The 19,634-nt window shown below is 37.0% G+C and overlaps 1 protein-coding gene and 1 pseudogene across 2 annotated transcripts; one reads left to right on the top strand and one right to left on the bottom strand.

Annotated features, from left to right (window-relative positions):
- Window positions 1-11,043: 11,043 nt before the first annotated feature.
- On the top strand, window positions 11,044-11,973 carry TAS2R10 (taste 2 receptor member 10; the record flags this gene model as incomplete). The annotated part of the gene is made up of 1 exon (XM_081058947.1): window positions 11,044-11,973. One exon carries the CDS (start codon window positions 11,044-11,046, stop codon window positions 11,971-11,973), a length of 930 nt encoding a protein of 309 aa, XP_080915073.1.
- Window positions 11,974-16,736: 4,763 nt separating this feature from the next.
- LOC308502142 (translin-associated protein X-like) lies at window positions 16,737-17,447 on the bottom strand (annotated as a pseudogene). Its single transcript has one exon. The product of its transcript is annotated as a translin-associated protein X-like (transcript).
- Window positions 17,448-19,634: the final 2,187 nt, after the last annotated feature.

Here is a 19,634-nt window from a genome sequence, read left to right as displayed (position 1 = left end):
ATTGCAACAAGTTTGTGAACTTAATTGTCAGACCTCGTATATACATAATCCGCTGTGAGTCGGTCACACTCCACTCCCACAGATCTACAGAAGCAGGATGTTGTTAAAAAACAAAAGTCATCTAAATTGAATAGGTGGGTGTGGGAAGATCTAACAGAGAAATAAGAGAGTAAGGGAGTCAAATTTATGGTGATGGAGGGAGAACTGACTCTGCGTGATGAACACATAATGCGGTATATAGATGATGTATTATAGAATTGTACACTTGAAACCTATCTAATTTTGTTGACCATTGACACTCCAATAAATTTAAAAAGAAAAATGAAAAATATTCAAAGACTAACAAATTCACTATCGTTTACACGGAGTCTTTCATAAAAGTCAATTAGTCGATATGGATCTGTGATGTCAACTGTCATTCAGGCATTTGCAGTTCATATTAATGTGTTAGTACCTAACACTGTTTAGTTCCTCTAGGTAACCACCTAGTCTCAGTAATAATAAAGATTTAGCCATTTAATTCATGTTTTGATTATCTTTTACAATAAATTATATTTGTGAATATTTTTGCTACTGATATAACTGCAGAAATCAGATACTCCAGAATTCATTGAAGCTGTTAAAATCCTTTCATATTAGCTAATTACTACTGCTGGACATTTGGTTATGATAGCATATTGCACAATCTAGGGATGCAGAGCTATCCTATCATATCTAGAATGCAAATCAGAATAATCCATAAGGAAGTGGGATAAGGTGAGAGCATATTGGCCATACATTGATAATTGCTAAAAGTGGGTACATCAGATTTGTTGTATTGTTCTCTTTACCTTTGTATGTAATATTTGTAATAACAAAATATTTTTAGTATTTTTCATAACAAAAACTTAAATCAAAATTATTAAAAGAGAAAGGCTCTTTGTTTAGATCTTAGTTTTTTTTCTGGCATAAAATGTAGATATGAAAGAGGAAAAAATAAAACGTGCAATAAAGCCATTAATTTCTTAGAAATGTTTGTTTTATAAGTAATGCCTGGGAAGCTAGAAGTATGAAAATGTCTTTAGATTATTTTACCACATCTATATATCCACAATCCCCAAACCCTACGTTAAGGTGAAGTCCTCCAGTGAAAATCAGAACACTGTTGCTAATATGGACAAAACCACTATATTATACATAAAAATTCAAACTTTGCCACTTTCTTATGCCATCCTCCCAAGACGAGGACATTATAGCTAATGGGTGAGATCTCTGATTAGTTTCAGATAGTGCTACAAATCTCAAAGTTGAGATGATAGCATTTGGCAGGAATTTTCATTTTATGTTGAAGATCTTACTCTCTAGGAAGCACCTGCATGTCTCGAGAACTAAGGACTTCCTACACAAAGGGAAACGAAGGGCTGGCTATATAAAGCTGAGTCTTTGTGGTAGATTTTGAGAATGAAAAAGAGTGAGAGACAGGGAAGGGAAGGGGATCTCTATTTCTTAAAAGATACCAGAATCCAGTGTCTAAAAGGTAAAGTCTCCTAGAAATATACTGTGGAAATCTTCCTAAGTCACTTTATTATATTAATGAGTATTAGTATGTATAAGGAACTTATTATATTTGAAAGTCTTTTGCCACATATTCTTAAAAATGAGAACATTTCCCTTGCCTGATAAAGAATACTTACTTGAAATTACCCATTTATTTATTCATTCCTTTATATCAGTATGGACTTACAGATCCATATTTCATTCGATGGGTTATTATGTACTTCTATCATTATTTATTTTAATGTCCATATTGTTGTAGGTTTGTAACAAAGAACCACTCAAGTTGGCTCCTGTGTCCTACTGACATATCTCCATGATTGTTTGTGTTTGCTTATAGTCTGACACAACAAACTATTTCAGGTTCATTTTGTACTTTCCCTAATCCAGCCCTAAATTCACTATTTCTCCAAGGAGTGCTGATTTATTTTAATGTAAAAGGGTATTTGAAAACCAGGATTTGGTTGTGTACACACCTACTTAGGTCTCTCTCTCTCTCTCTCTCAGTGAGGAGGTGAGTAGCTTAGGCCTACTATGGCCTTTCCCTGGAGAGGAAAGACCGGAGGGCCTGAGCTACTAATGAAAAATGTATAAATGCTGAGCATGGAGTTTATATCCCTTAAGGAGCCTATAGTTAAAGCTGTAGCCACCAATTAGGAATTCAGGATCCTGGCCATATTTAATCTCAGGAATAAGAATTTACAAGGAAACACACAAAATTTGAGCTATAGCTTGTTATTTTGAATTTCTACATGAATCAATTTAAAATTTCCTGCTTGAAGACGAAGAAAGCATAAAACAGTGTCATAGAATCGTCTCCTTATTTGTCGGTTAGCAAATATAAGCTCAGCTTTCAGTCAACTTCTTAAATGAAAATTCAGCTTGTGACAATGGCAAAAAGGTTCATTTAGTAATCAAGTTGATTCTTACTTGTATGTTTGGAGGTTTTTCATGTTTGGAACCTGTCATGCAGGGTCTCAGCTCCTGTTCCCCATAAAGGAACACAGGATATGGTGAGGCCAAAAAGGAACACCCATGGAGCCATAGATAGGGGAGTCAAATCACTATATTCTCACTGGCGGCTAGGTTGGAGACACAGGAAGCCGGAGCCACACTTTCAGCAAACTGCTGTCCACTTCTCTGCAATCCGCAACCTGCACTCACCACTTGCTAGCTCAGCCACCATCTTCTTGCTAGCCCCCATTACTGCTAGCGTAGCCATGGCAGTTATATTAGTGGCCAATGGCTCACTGGTTACAGTTGATGGTCAACTAGCCACAGCTGATGGCCATCCAATCACAGTTGATGGCCTTTTACTACCTGAGCCAGCACCTTTCCACATGAGGCCAAAAGCCTGGAAACTGCACTCCTGGCTCTGTCCCCACAGCCACAAAGTAATCACAGATGGCTGCTTCCTGCACCCTGCTTAGAATTGCCTCGAGAGGCCAAGCTGCGAACCAAGGCAGGCTGCTGCTAGTGCTAGGCTGAGGCCTCCTCAGACAGTACCAGACAATGCTCAAGCCAGATGCTGCCTATCTGGGTTCCGCGAACCTTTGAGAGACCCTAGGTCTGGTCCCGCTCCCCACACAAGAACGCAGGATATGGTGAGGCCAAAGAGGAACACCCATGGAGCCATGGATAGGGGAGTCATACCACTACATTCTCACTGGCGGCTGGGTTGGAGACACAGGAAGAAGGAGCCACACGATTCGCAATCTGCCATCTGCTTCTCTACCAACCAAACCCACTTGCTAGCTGCAATCCATAGTCCGCTTCTCGGCCAACCTACTAACCCGACTTACTAGCTGCAATCTGCGCTTGCTAGTTTAGCCACGGCAGCTATATTAGTGGCTAATGGCTAACTGTTACAGGTGATGGCCAACTAGTCACAGCTGAAGGCCATCTATTACCCAAGTTAGCACCTTTCCACGTGAGGCTGAGAGCCTGGAAACTGCTCTCTGGGACTCTGTCCCCACACTAGGAAAGTCTGAAGCATGAGCCAAAGCAGGCAGTTTGTACAAAAAAGCTACTGGAAGCGGCTTGGTTGTGCCTGAAAGTTGGGTGGGTTGGGTTGGGGTGTAGGGGGTTTCTCAGAATCACCAGGGCATGGCAAAGGAATGGCGTTAGCAGATATGGCATCTGCCTGAGTCTGCACGCCAGGAAAGGGGAGGGCTCAACAAAGAAACAATGATTTCCACCAGCTTCTCCCTCCAGGAGAAAGTTGCCCCCCAGCCCTCATCCTGACACCAGACAACTGAGTTCCCTCCTGTATGTCCCTGTTGCCTCTCCAGCTGCTGCCCCAGTGCTAGAGTTCAGAGCCAGTGATCCCGTGGGTAAATCTGCACGTGGTACCTTTGAAAAGAATGGCTGGGACTCCAGCTGCCCTCCGTCTCATTCAGCCATAATCTCTGCTGAGATAATTTCACAACCAGAAATTATGGGGACTTATCTCCCCAGCACTGGAACCCTCGGCTGGGGAGCCTGGTGTGGCACTGGGACCCTGTGGGGACAAAACCCCAAAAAACAGTTTCCAGGCTCTCGGCCTCACATAGAAAGGTGCTGGCTCGGGTAGTAAATGGCCATCAACTGTGATCAGATGGCCAGCAGCTGTGGCTAGTTGGCCGTCAGCTGTAACCCGTAGGCCATTGGCCACTAATATAACGGCTGTGGCTATGCTAGCAAGGAATGGAATGGGGGCTAGCAAGAAGATGGTGGCTGGCAAGCGCAGACTGCTGTTAGGCAGATTATGTAGATCCTGCTTCCTGTGTCTCCAGCCCAGCCGCCAGCGAGAATATATTGGTTTGACTCCCCTATCTATGGCTCCGTGGGTGTTCCTTTTTGGCCTTACCGTGTCCTGCGTTCTTGGGCGGGGAGTGGAAGCTGAGACCCTGCATGACAAATGGCGCAGCGAGCAGGGTCCACCGCACGACAGACCCCTTGCTCCTTTGTGGGGGACCTCCACAGCTGAGATATCCCTCCTGAATATTAATGGTCACAGGTGGGTGTGGGACCAGCCTGTTTCGTGTAGCTGCCCCTCCTACCAGTATCGAGGTGGCTTCTTCTGCAAGGCCTTAGTTGCAGGGCTTCATTTCAGCAAGATTTCAGGCAATTCTCAATGATGATTGCTTTGTAGTTTAGTTGTAATTTTGTTGTGGTTATGAGATAAGGGAAGCACAGCGTTTACCTACTCTACCATCTTGACTGGAATTCTACTTACAATTTTTGTTTCCCAATTCAGAAACACATTATTTCTGTTCTTTTATCCAAAACTTCCATTTTTATCGCTCAGTTAAATCTTTTCAGTTTGGATAGGTCATTTCTAGGCCATTCAGTTGCATGTGTTTTTTTGTATTATTTTGTTTTTTTTGTATACTTAGAAAATAATGTTGTATCTTGTTTTTATATGAATTTGTCAGGATTTTACTAATGAAGTTTTCTCACTTATCCAATGTAATTTTGTGTTGCCCAACAACATTAAGAATATGGTCTGCATGTGGATCTTTCAAAACGTATGAGGACTTTGTGGGGACAGACCCCCAGAAAGCAGTTTCCAGGCTCTCGGCCTCATGTGGAGAGGTGCTGGCTCGGGTAGTAGATGGCCGTCAGCTGTGGCTGGTTGGCCATCAGCTATAGCCGTTGAGCCATTGGCCTGACATAACTGCCGTGGCTACGGAGGGGAGCTGAGGAGAGTGGAGAGAGTGAAGGAGTGAAGGAGAGTCGGTCGGTTGGCAGCAAAGCGGACAGCAGGTCACACGTCGTGTGAACCCAGCCTCCATTGAGACCATAGTGGTATGATTTCCCTGCCAATGGCTCCGTGGGTGTTCCTTTTTGGCCTAGCCACATCCTGCATTCTTATGTGGGGAGTGGGAGCTGAGATCCCGCAGGCCACCTCGCACGACAAATGGCGCAGCGAGCAGGGTCCCCTGCGTGATAGACTTGTTTTGTGATCTAGTGCATATTTAATTTTAGTATCCATTCCACTTGTACGAGAATTATTATCTCACTTTGGAAAGCAAGAATATGTGTCGTTTTATACGAGGATGTAATTTGCTTAAGATATGTATAGTTTTGACCTATTGCCAACATTTTTGGGTCATAGTTTTTAAACTATTGCCAACATGCTTTAATGTAAAGAAAGCAACATAAATATTTGCAAACACACATACACGTAATTGTTTATCAATATAGGAATGGAAGTAGAGTGTTAGTAGTTCTCAAATAAGTTGATTTTTGCTTCTCGGGGACATTTGTCAATGTCTGTAGACATTTTTGGTTATCACAACTGGGGAGGTGCTACTGGCATCTTGTGGGTAGAGGTCAGGGGTGCTGCCAAGCATGCTACAGGTAGGACAGCTACCTAGAGCAAAGAATTTTCCAGTCCCAAATGTGAATGTGTATATTGAGAAACCCTGCAGTGTACAATTGAAAACATCTTAAATTTCAAGAGAAGGGGAATTATTAAGGAATCAAAATAAAAATTATTGACTCTTTTAGACAATCATGATAGAGGAGAATATTATTAATTTGTGAAAATGACAATTACATATTTATTGGTGGGGAATTATTACAGAACAATATGTCCTATGTGTTTCTCAAAAAACATGTAAAAGTTAAGAGTTATATAACCGAATATTAACAATGGCTCTTTTTATAAAGCTATTTAGGTGATTTCCAAGTTTCTGCATAGATCATCACTCTATTGAATGTTTTTTTAAAGTTACTTTAAAATTTACCTTCCAAAGTAGTGTTCTAATGCCTGACATTTATTTACCATGAAAGCTTTATCTCCTTTGCATAAACTTTTGGTTCCTGGTAAAATGGAAATTCTCTTTATGCTAGTATTGGACATTTGCATCTTAGTTTGTGTGGTAATACTAGAAGTGAATTTTCTTTGAAGAGAGAATAGAGAAAATTAGAGGGCTTTGGTAAAGATGCTAAAATAAAATGCTCCCTTAACTGAGAAAAAAAAATTGAAATATTCAAATCAATGAACACAAATTATATAAAGTTATTAAAGCTATAGAATCTAAAAATCCTCAAATCTTTCTAATCACCCCCCCCCCATTTTAACCCCTGATAACCACTGATCTTTTTATTGTCTGGATAGTTTTGCCTTTTTATGGAATGTCATGTAGTTGGGATCATACAGTATACAGCCTTTTCAGATTGACTTCCTTCACCTAGCAGTCTTTTTTAAATATTTAAGGTTCCTCTATGTCTTTTGATGGCTTGATAGCTGTGGGGACAGAGCCAGGAGTGCAGTTTCCAGGCTCTCGGCCTCACGTGGAAAGGTACTGGCTCAGGCAGTAAATGGCCATCAACTGTGATTGGATGGCCATCAGCTGTGGCTAGTTGGCCGTCAGCTGTAACCAGTGAGCCATTGGCCACTAATATAACTGCCGTGGCTACGTTAGCAGGAAAATGGGGGCTAGCAAGAAGATGGTGGCTGGACTGGCAAGTGTGGATTGCAGTTAACATAGTGGATTGCAGCTAGCAAATGAGGTTGGTTGTCAGAGAGAAGTGGACAGCAGTTTGCAGGTAGTGTGGCTCCTGCTTCCTGTGTCTCCAACCCAGCCACCAGTGAGAATATAGTGATATGACTCCCCTACCTATGGCTTCGTGGGTGTTCCTTTTTGGCCTCACCATGTCTTGCGTTCTTATGTGGGGAGCGGGAACTGAGACCCCGCCTGACACCCTGCATGACAATAGCTCATTTCTTTTTAGTGCTGAGTAATATTTCATTGTCTGGATGTATCATGGTTTATTTATCCTTTCACGTACTAAAGGGCATCTTGGTTGCTTCCAGGTTTTGGCAATTATGAATAAAACTGCTATAAACACCTGCATGCATGCTATTATGTGGACTTAAGTTTTCAACTCCTTTGGGTAAATACCAAGGAGCATGATTGCTGAATTGTATGCCAAGAGTATGTTTAGCTTTACAAAATGCTGCCCACCTATTTTCCAAAGTGGCTGTACCATTTTGCCTTCCCACTAGCAGCAAATGAGAGTTTTTATTGCTCCATGTCCTTGCCAGCATTTTCTATCAGTGTTTCATATTTTGGCCATTCTATAGGTATGTGATGGTAGCTCACTGTTGTTTTAATTTGTATTTTCCTAATGACAGGTAGTGTGGAGTACCTTTTCACATGTTTATTTGCTATCTGTGTATCTTCTTTGGTGAGGTGTTGTGGGGACAGAGGCAGGAGTGCAGTTTCCAGGCTCACGCCCTCCCATGGAAAGATGCTGGCTCAGGTAGTAAATGGCCATCAACTGTGATTAGATGGCCATCAACTGTGGCTAGTTGACCATCAACTGTAACCAGTGAGCCATTGACCACTAATATAACTGCCATGGCGACACTGGCAGAAAATGGGGGGCTAGCAAGAAGATGGTGGCTGAGCTAGCAATTGGTGGAGTGTGGGTTGCAGATTGCAGAGAAGCGGATTGCTAGCAAGTGAGATTGTTTGGCAGAGACAAGTGGACGGCAGGTTGCGGATAGTGTGGCTCCTGCCTCCTGTGTCTCCACCCCAGCCGCCAGTGAGAATGTAGTGTTATGACTCCCCTATCTATGGCTCCGTGGGTGTTCCTTTTTGGCCTCACCATGTCCTGCGTTCTTATGTGGGGAGTGGGAGCAGAGGCCCCGCAGGCCGCCCCGCATGACAGGTGTATGTTCAAACTTTGGCCCATATCTTAATCTGGTTGTTTTTTTATTGTTGAATTTTAAGGGTTCTTTGTATATTTGGATAACAGTTACTTATCAGACATGTCTTTTGCAAATAATTTCTCCCATTCTCTGGCTTATCTTTTTATTCTCTTGACTATGACTTTTGCAAAGCAGAAATTTTAAATTTTAATGAAGTCCAGATTATCAATTAATTATTTCATGGATTGTGCCTTTGATGTTTTACCTAAAAAGATATTACCATTCCCAGGTGATCTAAAGTTTTCTTATATGTTAGCTTCTAGGAATTTTACAGTTTTACTTGTTACATTTAGGTCTATGATCCATTTTGAGAATGGCTTTAACTGAATTATGCACTTTTTTTTAAATTAAAATGTATTGGGGTGACACCCGTTAGTAAAATTATATAGGTTTCAAGTGTACATTTTGATAGGTCATTTCTTCATTATTATTTACTTCAAAATATTTTTCTAATTTTATTTTGATTTCTTCTTTGACTCAGTGAGTATTTAGAAGTGTTTTTTTTTTAATTTTCAGTAAGTTGCGTTTTTCTCTAGTCATCGTTTTGTTATTGAATGTTTCCAGCTTTATTGAAATATTATTGACATATAATATATAGAAATTTAAAATACATGATGTGATAATTAGATACTTGTGTATATTGCAAAATGGTTACCATAATAAGATTAGTAACCATCTCCATCCTTTTACGTAGTTAACTGTGTGTGTGTGTGTGTATGTGTGTGTTGATAACATTTAAGATCTAGTCCCTAAGAAACTTTCAAGTATATAATACAGTATTGTTTCTTATGTCACTATGCTATACATTAGATCTCCAGAACTTGATCATCTTATAGCTGAGAGTTTGTATCCTTTTATTAACATCTCCCTATTTCCCCCCACCCCGAAGAAACCACCATTCTACTTTCTATCTCTATGAGTTTGGCTTCTTCAGATTCTCTATATAAGTGAGAACATACTGTATTTGGCTTTCTCTGTCAGACTTATTTCACTTAGCATAGTGTCCTAAATTTCTATCCATGTTGTTATAAAAGACAGGATTTCCACCTTTGTCATGGCTGAATAATATTCATATATGTCACCTCTTATTTATCTATTCATCTGTTGACATATGCTTAGGTTGTTTCCTTATCTTGGCTATTGTGAATAATATTGCAGTGAATATGGGGGTGTAGATATCTCTTCCAGATAGTGTTTTTATTTCCTCTGAATATATATCCATAAATGGAATTGCTGGATCACATGGTAGTTCTAGTTTTAATTTTTTGAGGAACCTCCATACTGTTTTCCATAGTGGCTGTACCAATTTACATTCCCACAAAAAGGGCACAAAGGTTCCCTTTTTCTACATTCTCACCAACATTTGCTATCTCTTGTCTTTTTGATAATAGCCATTCTAACAGGTGTAAGGTGATAGATATCTCATTGTGGTTCTGACTTGCATTTCCCTGATAATTACTGATGTCGATTGAATTTTATTTTATTCTTTTGTAGTCAGAAAATTATACTCTGCAAGGTTTTACTCATTTAGTATTTCTGGGATATTCATTAGCCTCACATCTGGCAAACTTTGGTAAAAAAAATAGTCTATGTGTGCTTGAAAAGGATATAAATTATTCTATTGTTGGCTATATCAAGTTCATTAATTGTGTTGTTTAGATGTTTATCTCTATTGACTTTTGGTCCTTATGTGCACTATAAGCTATTGAATTATAATTTTCAATACTTTTATTACGATTTTAGGTTTGCCTCTTTTTCTTTATAATTCTGTAAATGTTTGCTAGATTACTTGGTGCATAAATTTTAGGATTGCAATATAATCCTGCTGAATTGAGCATTTTACCATTGCAAAATACCGTTCCCCTTTTTCACTCTAATATTGCTTCTTACCTTAAATCTATTTTATATGGTTTTGTAACTATGACAGATTTATTTTAGGTAATGTTTGCATAGTCTGTCTATCACTTTAATTCCAAGCTTTGTATGTCTTTATGTATTTTTGGAGTTTTTAAATCCTGGCTGTCATATTAGTCTCTTCCTTGGAGTAGTGGTTAATTTTCATTGCATATAATTAGGTTTTTCATTTCTAGAAGTTTTGTCACCAAATTTGACAGTCTGTTATTGCTACATCTTCTTGAAATTGCATTCTCTATTTTTTAAAAGCAGTTCATACATAGCTGTTATATCTACAGATATTCTCATTTGTTTATTCCAAATTTGTAGTCCATGTAAAGTCTATGTTTGCTGCTTGTTTGTGTTTACTTTGCTGACTTTCATTCATAATTTCTGTGCTTGATGATATTTCATTGTGAGCACATTGTGTATTTGTCTCTTCTATACACTATTTTTCTTTATGTATCTAAATTGTTATTATAAACTTAACATAAATGATGATGTTAATGTTGATATTGAAAAAGATGAAGAAATCCAATTTTCATTTCTGTCATGGTTTGTTTCTTATAGGTATATATTTGGTACTCCTACTCCACAATTCAAGTTAAAAAAAAATGCAAAATAGTCCCAGGAGAATAAGTAAAATCCACGAAGCAAACTTTCATTTACATGTTAACAAATTGTAGGTAGCATTCAGGCTGGAGACATTCTCTAGGCTATACGTGTAACTGGAAGTGTCTTTATGAAGATATTTCGGGTTCCATCAGAAGGTATTAATTGGGGCAATTTTAAGTCTTTATGTGCTGAAAGAAAAGAAAATGATTCTTCCATCAAGCAGCCTATATATACCTCATCCTGCAGCAGGTAATCTAAAATACGTGTAATAGAAACAATATTAGGGCTTGGCAGATATGCTAAGTACAGTGGAAGTACTCCTCATTTTCATAGTAGTTACTGAATCAATACTGGGGATTTTAGGGAATGGATTTATTGTACTTGTAAACTGCATTGACTGTGTCAAGAATAAGAAGTTTTCTGTAATAGGCTTGATTCTCATTGGCTTAGCTACTTCAAGAATTTTTCTGATATGGATAATAATTACAGATGGACTTTTAAAGATATTCTCACCAGATGCGTATTTGTCTGGAAATGCAACTAAATATATTACTTACTTGTGGGTGATTATTAATCAGTCAAGTATCGGGTTTGCCACCAGCCTCAGTGTCTTCTATTTCCTGAAGATAGCAAATTTTTCCCACCACATTTTTCGCTGGTTGAAAGGTAGAATCAATGGGATTATTCTTCTTCTAATGGGATTCTTGCTTATTTTATGGTCACTTACTTTTCCACCAACTGTGAAGATTATTAATGATCATAAAATGAATAGAAATACAACGTGGACACTCAGCGTTCGTCCGATTAAAAATGAATTGTTTACTAACCAGATTTTGCTCAATCTGGGAGTCATTTTCCTCTTTACACTATCTCTGTTTACGTGTTTCTTATTAACCATTTCCCTTTGGAGACACAACAGGCAGATGCAATTGAATGTCACAGGCTTCAGAGACCCCAGTACAGAAGTGCATGTGAAAGTAATGAAAATTTTGATATCTTTTATCATCCTTTCTATCTTGTATTTTATAGGCATTGCCATAGAAATATGTTTTTCACAGTCAGAAAACAAATTGCTGTTTAGTTTTGGTATGGCAATCACAGTCACCTATCCCTCAGGTCACTCATTTATCCTAATTCTAGGAAACAGCAAGCTAACGCAAGCCTCTTCAAAGGCAGTACAACATTTAAAGTGCTGTGTGAGAGAGAAACCTCTCAGAACTCCATAGATAGGCGTGGGGAGACACGGATGCTCGATGACAATCATTCAGCGAAGAAACGCCTGAAGATCTGTTTCACTCATACCACGTTCTTCCATTGGTTTTAACTGTGTTGTTGGACATCACTACAATCTTCCATAATTATTTTGACTATATCTCAGGAAATTTCACTTTTCAATGAAATTTTTAATCCCACGTGAAGATTCAGTGGCTCAGTCAGCTTCCCTACCCTGCAACTTTTTCTTCCCAGAGGCAAAAAACAGCGTGGAGACACTATTAAGATGATGATAGTGGGAGTACGCATCTAATACCAGACTTTTCATTGTGCTTTACCTGACTTTCCTAAAGCATTGGCACCCTTTCACCAAGAAGACCCAAAGGAAAAGAAACAAAAACAAAGTTATAGTCATTGTGATATTTAGAACATGGAAGTTAGAAACAGACAGAAGTGCTTCTTTTCAGTTTGCAATTTTAATTCTTTAAAAGATTTCTTTTGTCTTCACTGTTTAAATTCTAATGTTTATTATTATTATTTTTTTCACTGATGTGTGTTTGGTATAGTAGCAGTAGTCATAGCAGCAGATGTAGTTCTGTGGAAAATAGCTCAGAAAGCAGAGTCTACATGGGGGAGCAGGAATCAGAACACTGATAACACCAGTCTTCATTTCCACTGATTTGAAATGAAGCAATATCATGAACCAATTAGAGTTAAGTAAAGATTCTTTTAGAGTATAGATCCAAAGGATTTACCATGGTTACTGAGGTATGCTAAAGACACAAACTGGCCCAGAATAGAGTGAGTGTGAAGTATAAAATGTTCTGCTCTAGGGTTTCTTACGCACATATATATTCATACACACAAACTTGCCTTCACAGACATATTTCAAGTGCTGATGTTTAAAATGAATATTTATATCCAACCCAGGATGTAAACTGAGTGTCTTATTTTGGCAGCTTACAAAAGCACACTGCCGTATACGTACAGCCTAATACCTGAAAGATTTCTAAAAATAAAGGCTTAATTCATTCAATAAATATTTTTTGAGCACTAACACTGTTAGGTACTGAGGATGTGGTACCAAACAAGATCCCAGTATAATAGATAAGATATTTTAGTAGAAAAACAAGATGAATAGCAATAACTTAATTATGTTTATGGTTTTGGGAGAGAAAAGCTAAAAGATGCTAAGAAAATAAACTGGCTTGGTCCTGGGAGTAGAGAAGATGTCACTGAGGTTGAGATAGTTTAGACTGAGATGTGAAAATGGTTTAAGAGTACAGTGGGCAGAGCAGGAGAGCTCTGAGGTGGGGAAGTAGCATTCACATAGGCCTTGAGGCAAGAAGAATAGAGAGCATTCCAGGAACTGAAAAGTCCAGTATGACTACTACATAGAGAGTGCAGTATTTTAAATTACTTTAAGGGAAATTCAAATAAGGAGGAATTTTATAAGTTCCTTCCAGAATTGATAAGTGGCCCTGCAGAAATATTAAGCTAATATTTCAGTAGTGGAAAAATACCCATTCTATTCCAATCTTTAAGCCATTCAAATTTATTATGTTTAATGTCATTACTTTGATCACAAAAACATCTTTTTAATTTTCATATATTTGACTATGAATGCAGCTAAGCATTCTTACAGACTCATTAACAAATGATGTATAATTTTTAGAAATTATTCATTTGTTTTCCTCTTATTTTTTCATGCTTATGTTTTTTTCTTACCAATGTTGTGATACTTTATATGTTATAATTATGCCATATATATGTTATAATCTTTTTCTTAATTTGCTGTTTTGTAAATAACTTAATTCTTGGTATTTGGAGAAATAAATTGGTAATTTGTATGAACTCAAATCGATATGTTTCCCTTTATGTTTTATTCTAGTGCTATTTTTGCAAGTTTTGGTTTAGTTTTATTATAACATGTTCCTTTTGTCAATAGCTCCATCTTTTTCTTATAAAATTTTAGTTTCATTGTAACTAAAAATAAAAACACAGAAAGTTCTGAAGAAGTTAAGATTAGGCATATTTGTCACTCATATATTATTATGTTCTAACATTGATTTCAAGTTAAATTTCAAGATAGATATAGATACATAGATATGTTGATCAGATTGTAGATTATTTTGTTTTCTTCTTTTAGTTTTCTGTAAATTTCTAAATTTTTTATAATTTTTGCAATACTTAATGTAATCAGGGAAATATAATTAAATAAAAGACAAGATACATGAATAAAATCTGTTTGGTTAACTTTCCTTGAGAAAGGAGGAAAAGAGCATTACTCAGAGTTTTCATAAACTGTAATTACTAACTCTGATATCTGCTGGTCTAACATCTAAGGTTGATTTTTTAGTTTGTGCTCTTTTTTAAAAAAATTAAAGTTTATTGGGGTGACAATTGTTAGTAAAGTTACATAGATTTCAAGTGTACAATTCTGTAATACATTATCTATATCTCACATTGTGTGTTCACCGCCCAGAGTCAGTTCTCTTTCCATCACCATATAGTAGACCCCGTTTACCTTCTGGAGCCCCCTTTACCCTCTGGTAACCCCTAAACTATTGTCTATGTCTATGAGTTTTTGTTCCTTTGTTTGTCTTGTTCTTTTGTAGTTTTCAGTTTTATATACCACATTATGACTCCTGGTCACCATATATTTTGTGATTCCATCTTGAGCTCAGTTTCATTAGAACTTTATCTGTAGGACTTCTTTGAGGTCAAGTTTATAATGTACTTTGCCAAAAACAATTTGATTTTGCTTGCAAGGCCGACTGGGGACCCCACCAGTCTTGGACTTCTTTAAATTAAATTTTTAGTTTGTAATTTTACCACGAAGATAGTAAAGGCTACACAAGTAGTACAAATGCTGGTCCCAAATATACATGTGTACAAAGCTATTATTAGAAATTCTCAGAGCAACAACTCTTCTTTACATTATTACTTCAATTCAGTGTCGTTGAGAAGTAAATACCCCTAATTTTAATCTTTTGCTGGGCATGTACTATTTTCTCATTGCCCTTTAAGGAATTGCCTTTCAGGGGTCTGGGTTTATTAGTAGTATCAATCTCATTTCCAGTCTTGGAGAGTCCCAAGCTAGGTATCTTATCCTACAAGCACTTAAAACTTAAGCTCTAGTTTAAAAAGAGGTTGAAAGTGCCCCAAAGGTTTTATTTTCAACACTGTTTTCTCTTTCAAAATTTGTACATTCCCACAATTTTGGCATCTGAGAATTTTTTTAACTTTTCTGACATCTGGGCCATGTACTTAAAGTAATTCCAAAGACTTGTTTTTCCATATTTTTATGTATTTTGAACTGGAGGAATTTTTCCAGGTACCTGATTTGTCATATTCTTGAAAACAAGAGTTCTTTTTCTAGCTTCTTTTCAATCTTTCTTATTTTTCAGTATATGTATCCAACACTATGTATTTTCTGCCTAAATATTAATTTAGATACATTCCACAGTATTGACACATAGTTCATAGATTGTCATTCTGCTCAAAAAATTTCAAAATATCCTTTGTAATTTTTTTTTAAATTAGGCATGTCTGTATTTTATTTTCCTTTAGGTGATTTTTTTTTTGTAAAATTATACTTTCAGAGAATCAGCCCTTACAGAGCATCTAATCTTTCCAAAAATAAAATCCAGTATCTAGAGTCTCAAAATTCACAAAACCAAATGGAAATGTCTGATTGCTGGCCAATAGTGTCATGCTCAAGATAGTTTCACATCACAAGGAATCATCTATAACTAATTTCAGTAGGCAAATTCCAATTCTAAATATAACTAGAGACTGCCATTGTCATTCCCAACTCTGTTGACAATTGTCTTATTACCTAATTGTATGTGTTTTCTTTTTATACTATCAGTGAACACAACTGGACAACTATAAAGGTTTGCATTAACTTAAGTACTTCAAAAATTTCAAAACTTCATTATTACTCTTTAAATGTAATTTCTTATAGATGCTAGAATAGAATAGTTTCTAAATGTGCCTAATGTAATATAATGGACAAGAAAAAAATTGCTAAATAATCACTAATATAAGCTTTTCAGTTGTATGTACAAGTATGTAATTCAACTCCAACACAAGGAAAATATTACAATGTTAGCTTCAATTCTCTACCAGACATTTTGTGATAAAAGATAAAAGTTAAATGCAGAAACTAACATCTGAGTATCTGTCAATTTTTCTGGAAAGCTGTTTCATATGGATTCAAAGTTGCCTAAAATTATCTAGAATATAATACGAATTCTCACTACAGTGCCTCACAAAAGTATGTTGATAACTTAGTTATTTTTTATTCTATTTTATGGAATAAGCTTACTTTAAAAGCCTGGTACAATATTACCAAGAAATTTAAACAAAAAGCTCAAGTCCAGATATATAACTAAGAAATCTTTTCTATCATAACAAAATCACCAACTTAACTTACAAATGGCTTTCTTTAACTATCACCACACCAAAATTCACACAAAGTAAATTAAAACAAGGATGGCAGAAAGTGCACTCTGAAGCTTGTTCACATTACGAAGATAAGTCATAAAATTTAACCAGCAAATAAGCATATATGTGAACATTTATATGCAAACTATCATGAGTTAGATATAAGAAAGGATTAAGTTGATAATTTTATATATAGCTTATATATAATTTAAAACAAGTATAACTGAAAATTTTCTATGTAAAAGCCACAATAAATAAAATAAAATACTAAATAACAGTCTTACAAACTGGTCTCTCAAGAGAATAATAACTGAATGATGTTATCCTAAGAAATGCCCTCTTCTTGATCAATCCTTTCTGTTTTAACAGAAAAGACATCTGTCGGCATATGTTTTGGAATTTCTGAACCTCTGACTTTCAAGGCACAACAAGCATTCTTCACTTTGGCCAGACTTTGTTTCAAGATATACAGCTTCTTAGAAACCTCATAAGGTCCAGTATTGCCAATGAGTGAAAACCCATCATAAACCTGAGGTAAACATTGGCTTACTTCAAAGGAGGTGTCAATGTCCCCATTCCCTACATTGTTAATATACATCGCATCACCTCTTCAGTTAAGTCAGCCACTCCTGCAAGGTAATCAACAGGTGTAATTTCCAGTCTCCGAACACCAAACTGTTTATCCTGGGAATCAGAAGAGAGCAGCAGTAATGGCTCTCTGGAACTGATGCCTGTCTTCTGAGCTCCTGGGTCACCTGCAATATCTTTGTCTGACACCATCTGACATAATTTCTGATTCAGTCAATATTTCTCCCACATCAGGAGCACTCGTAATTATATGGAGGAGAAAAATTGTTCTTGTACTTACTACAATTCTATCCTACTGTTTTACAAGTCTCTTATATTTATCATGTCTTGCATCAAGTTTCTGCTGAAATGATTTGAAGATCAACTACCATCTTTCCCTTCTCTGGTTATGTGGGAAATTGTCATGCTTCTTTTCCCTGAATCCTCCAGATCCTTCTTTGTTGCTCATGTTGTCATGGCCAGAGATGCCATGATCCAAGACTGAGGGCCGTGCAGCTGGTGGAGCGTAAGATGGCCTTCCATTGATGCGTGCCCTTTGTATTATGATTTCTTTTAATTCAAGGGTTATTAATCAAAGTAATTTTCTAGTTATATGAGATATATAAAGGTAATTTTTGTACTGAAATTTTATTTTATTGAAGTTGGATCAGACAACATATTTGTTTGATATTTAGCCTACGATAAGATTTGTTTGACCTAATATATTTGTGACTAGTCCATGTTTTTTTGAAAGTCATTTAATGATGTTGACTTCAAATTTATATACATGAGATGAACCATATTAGTGATATTGCTTCTTTTTATCCGTTCATTATATGACAATTTGAAATAAATAATTAGTAAACATACATTCACAATTATTTGTCTCTGCTCATAATTTTTTCATATATAGCTGTATTTAACTTGAAGCAATATTGATAATTGTATGGGATTTGATGGTCATTACTTTTATTATTATTTTCTTTACTGATATTAAAAACCCTCTTTGTTACTCATGTAGGTTTTTGCTTTAAACTTTATTTTGTCTATGTTAAAAAACCACTGATTTTGTTACTTTTTAAAAATATATTTTGGAGGAAATGGCCTTTTCTTCAGTCAAAGGGTTCTGCATTTGTAAAATGGTTTGGGATTGGAAATCAGGTCTTTCCCTTGTGGCAACTCAAGTCCGTGTTTTAGTCACCAGATGCAGAATTTTTCCTGTTATAAAGATCAAGTAGGATTTTTATAGCTAACCATCTCTTTCAGTCCTAAAGACATCATGATCAATTGGGCACCACCAAGGATATTTTAAGGTCAAAGTATTCTGATCACCGCTGGGTCCTTGCTGTTCGATGGTATTTGTGTCCATTTCGCGTCTATTGTTTAGGCACTGACACCCCAGGATTCCATCATCACCATTGAAACTGGGAAACTCATCTCAAGCGTCTACCACTATCATACCTCTGTTGAGAAGATAGATTCTACAGAGCTTTTCAAAGATACTGCTAATTCCCTCAATAATGTATTTCTCAATGCTCCAGTAACTGAAGTGTCTTTCGAGCCCTCTTGGGTCATATAATGGGGAGAAGAAAAGTTACATAGGATAAATTCACTTTAATATACCTGTCTTCCTAAATTGTTAGATTCTTGCCTCTAAATTCTGCGAGTTCTGGCATTAAACCCCATTTAATGTAAATAAGAATTATTTCAAGCTTTAGACAACCAAGCCTGTGAACTATTAACGCTGGCTGTACAAGCTCACACATTAAACCCAGAATCTATGAAGAGGCAACTATATCAATGTTGACTCAGGTCCAGTGTTATATCCTCTTTGGTCTAAAACCCTTACAATCCATTCTCACGTGTATTCTTTGGTTGTCTGGCATCACAAATGAGCAAAATCTTACACTCCTTTTGCAGTATAAATGTTTTCCTTTTTGATCAGACTTTGTAATTGCCTGCCTTCCTTTTTTCCTCCCCTGATTGCCTTGAGCACGCTGAGGTGTGACTTTGGTTATGGGTCTAAAGCCAATAAATGGTGATTGAATTGGATATTGAGGAAAATAAGTATCCCTTTGTGTGGCAACTTTCCCAAGATTTCAAGATTCTCAGTTTTGTTTATGCACGTCCATGTAGTTGTTGTCATTCCCAGTGTCAAGTTTCCACTGTTTTCCCATTATTGCTTTAAATTTCATTAGGTAAGACTTGGTAAATCTCTGAATACATCATATATAATAATTCTCTTATATAAACAATTAACTTTTTAAAATTTTTATTGGGGAATATTGGGGAACAGCGTGTTTTTCCAGGGCCCATCCAGGGCCCAAGTCATTGTTCTTCAATCTAGTTGTGGAGGGTGTATCTATGCTCCAAGTCCAGTCACCGTTTTCAATCTTTAGGCGCAGCCCACCATCCCAAGTGGGAATTGAACTGGCAACCTTGTTGTTAACAGCCCACACTATAACCAACTGAGCCATCTGGCGTCCCCTCTGGCAGCTCAGTGGAAGCTCATTGTCTTTAATCTAGTGGTGGAGGTTGCAGCTCACTGGCCCATGTGGGAATTGAACCAGCAACCCTGTTATTCAGAGCTCATGCTCTAACCAACTGAGCCATCCAGCTGCCCCTAAACAATTGACTTTTAGATCTGACTTACAGC

This window comes from Rhinolophus hipposideros, assembly GCF_964194185.1.
Source record: "Rhinolophus hipposideros genome assembly, chromosome: 9".
In the NCBI taxonomy this organism is placed as follows: domain Eukaryota; kingdom Metazoa; phylum Chordata; class Mammalia; order Chiroptera; family Rhinolophidae; genus Rhinolophus; species Rhinolophus hipposideros.
The sequence above is the reverse complement of the archived record's forward strand: the minus strand, read 5'-3'. Positions and strand labels throughout refer to the sequence as shown.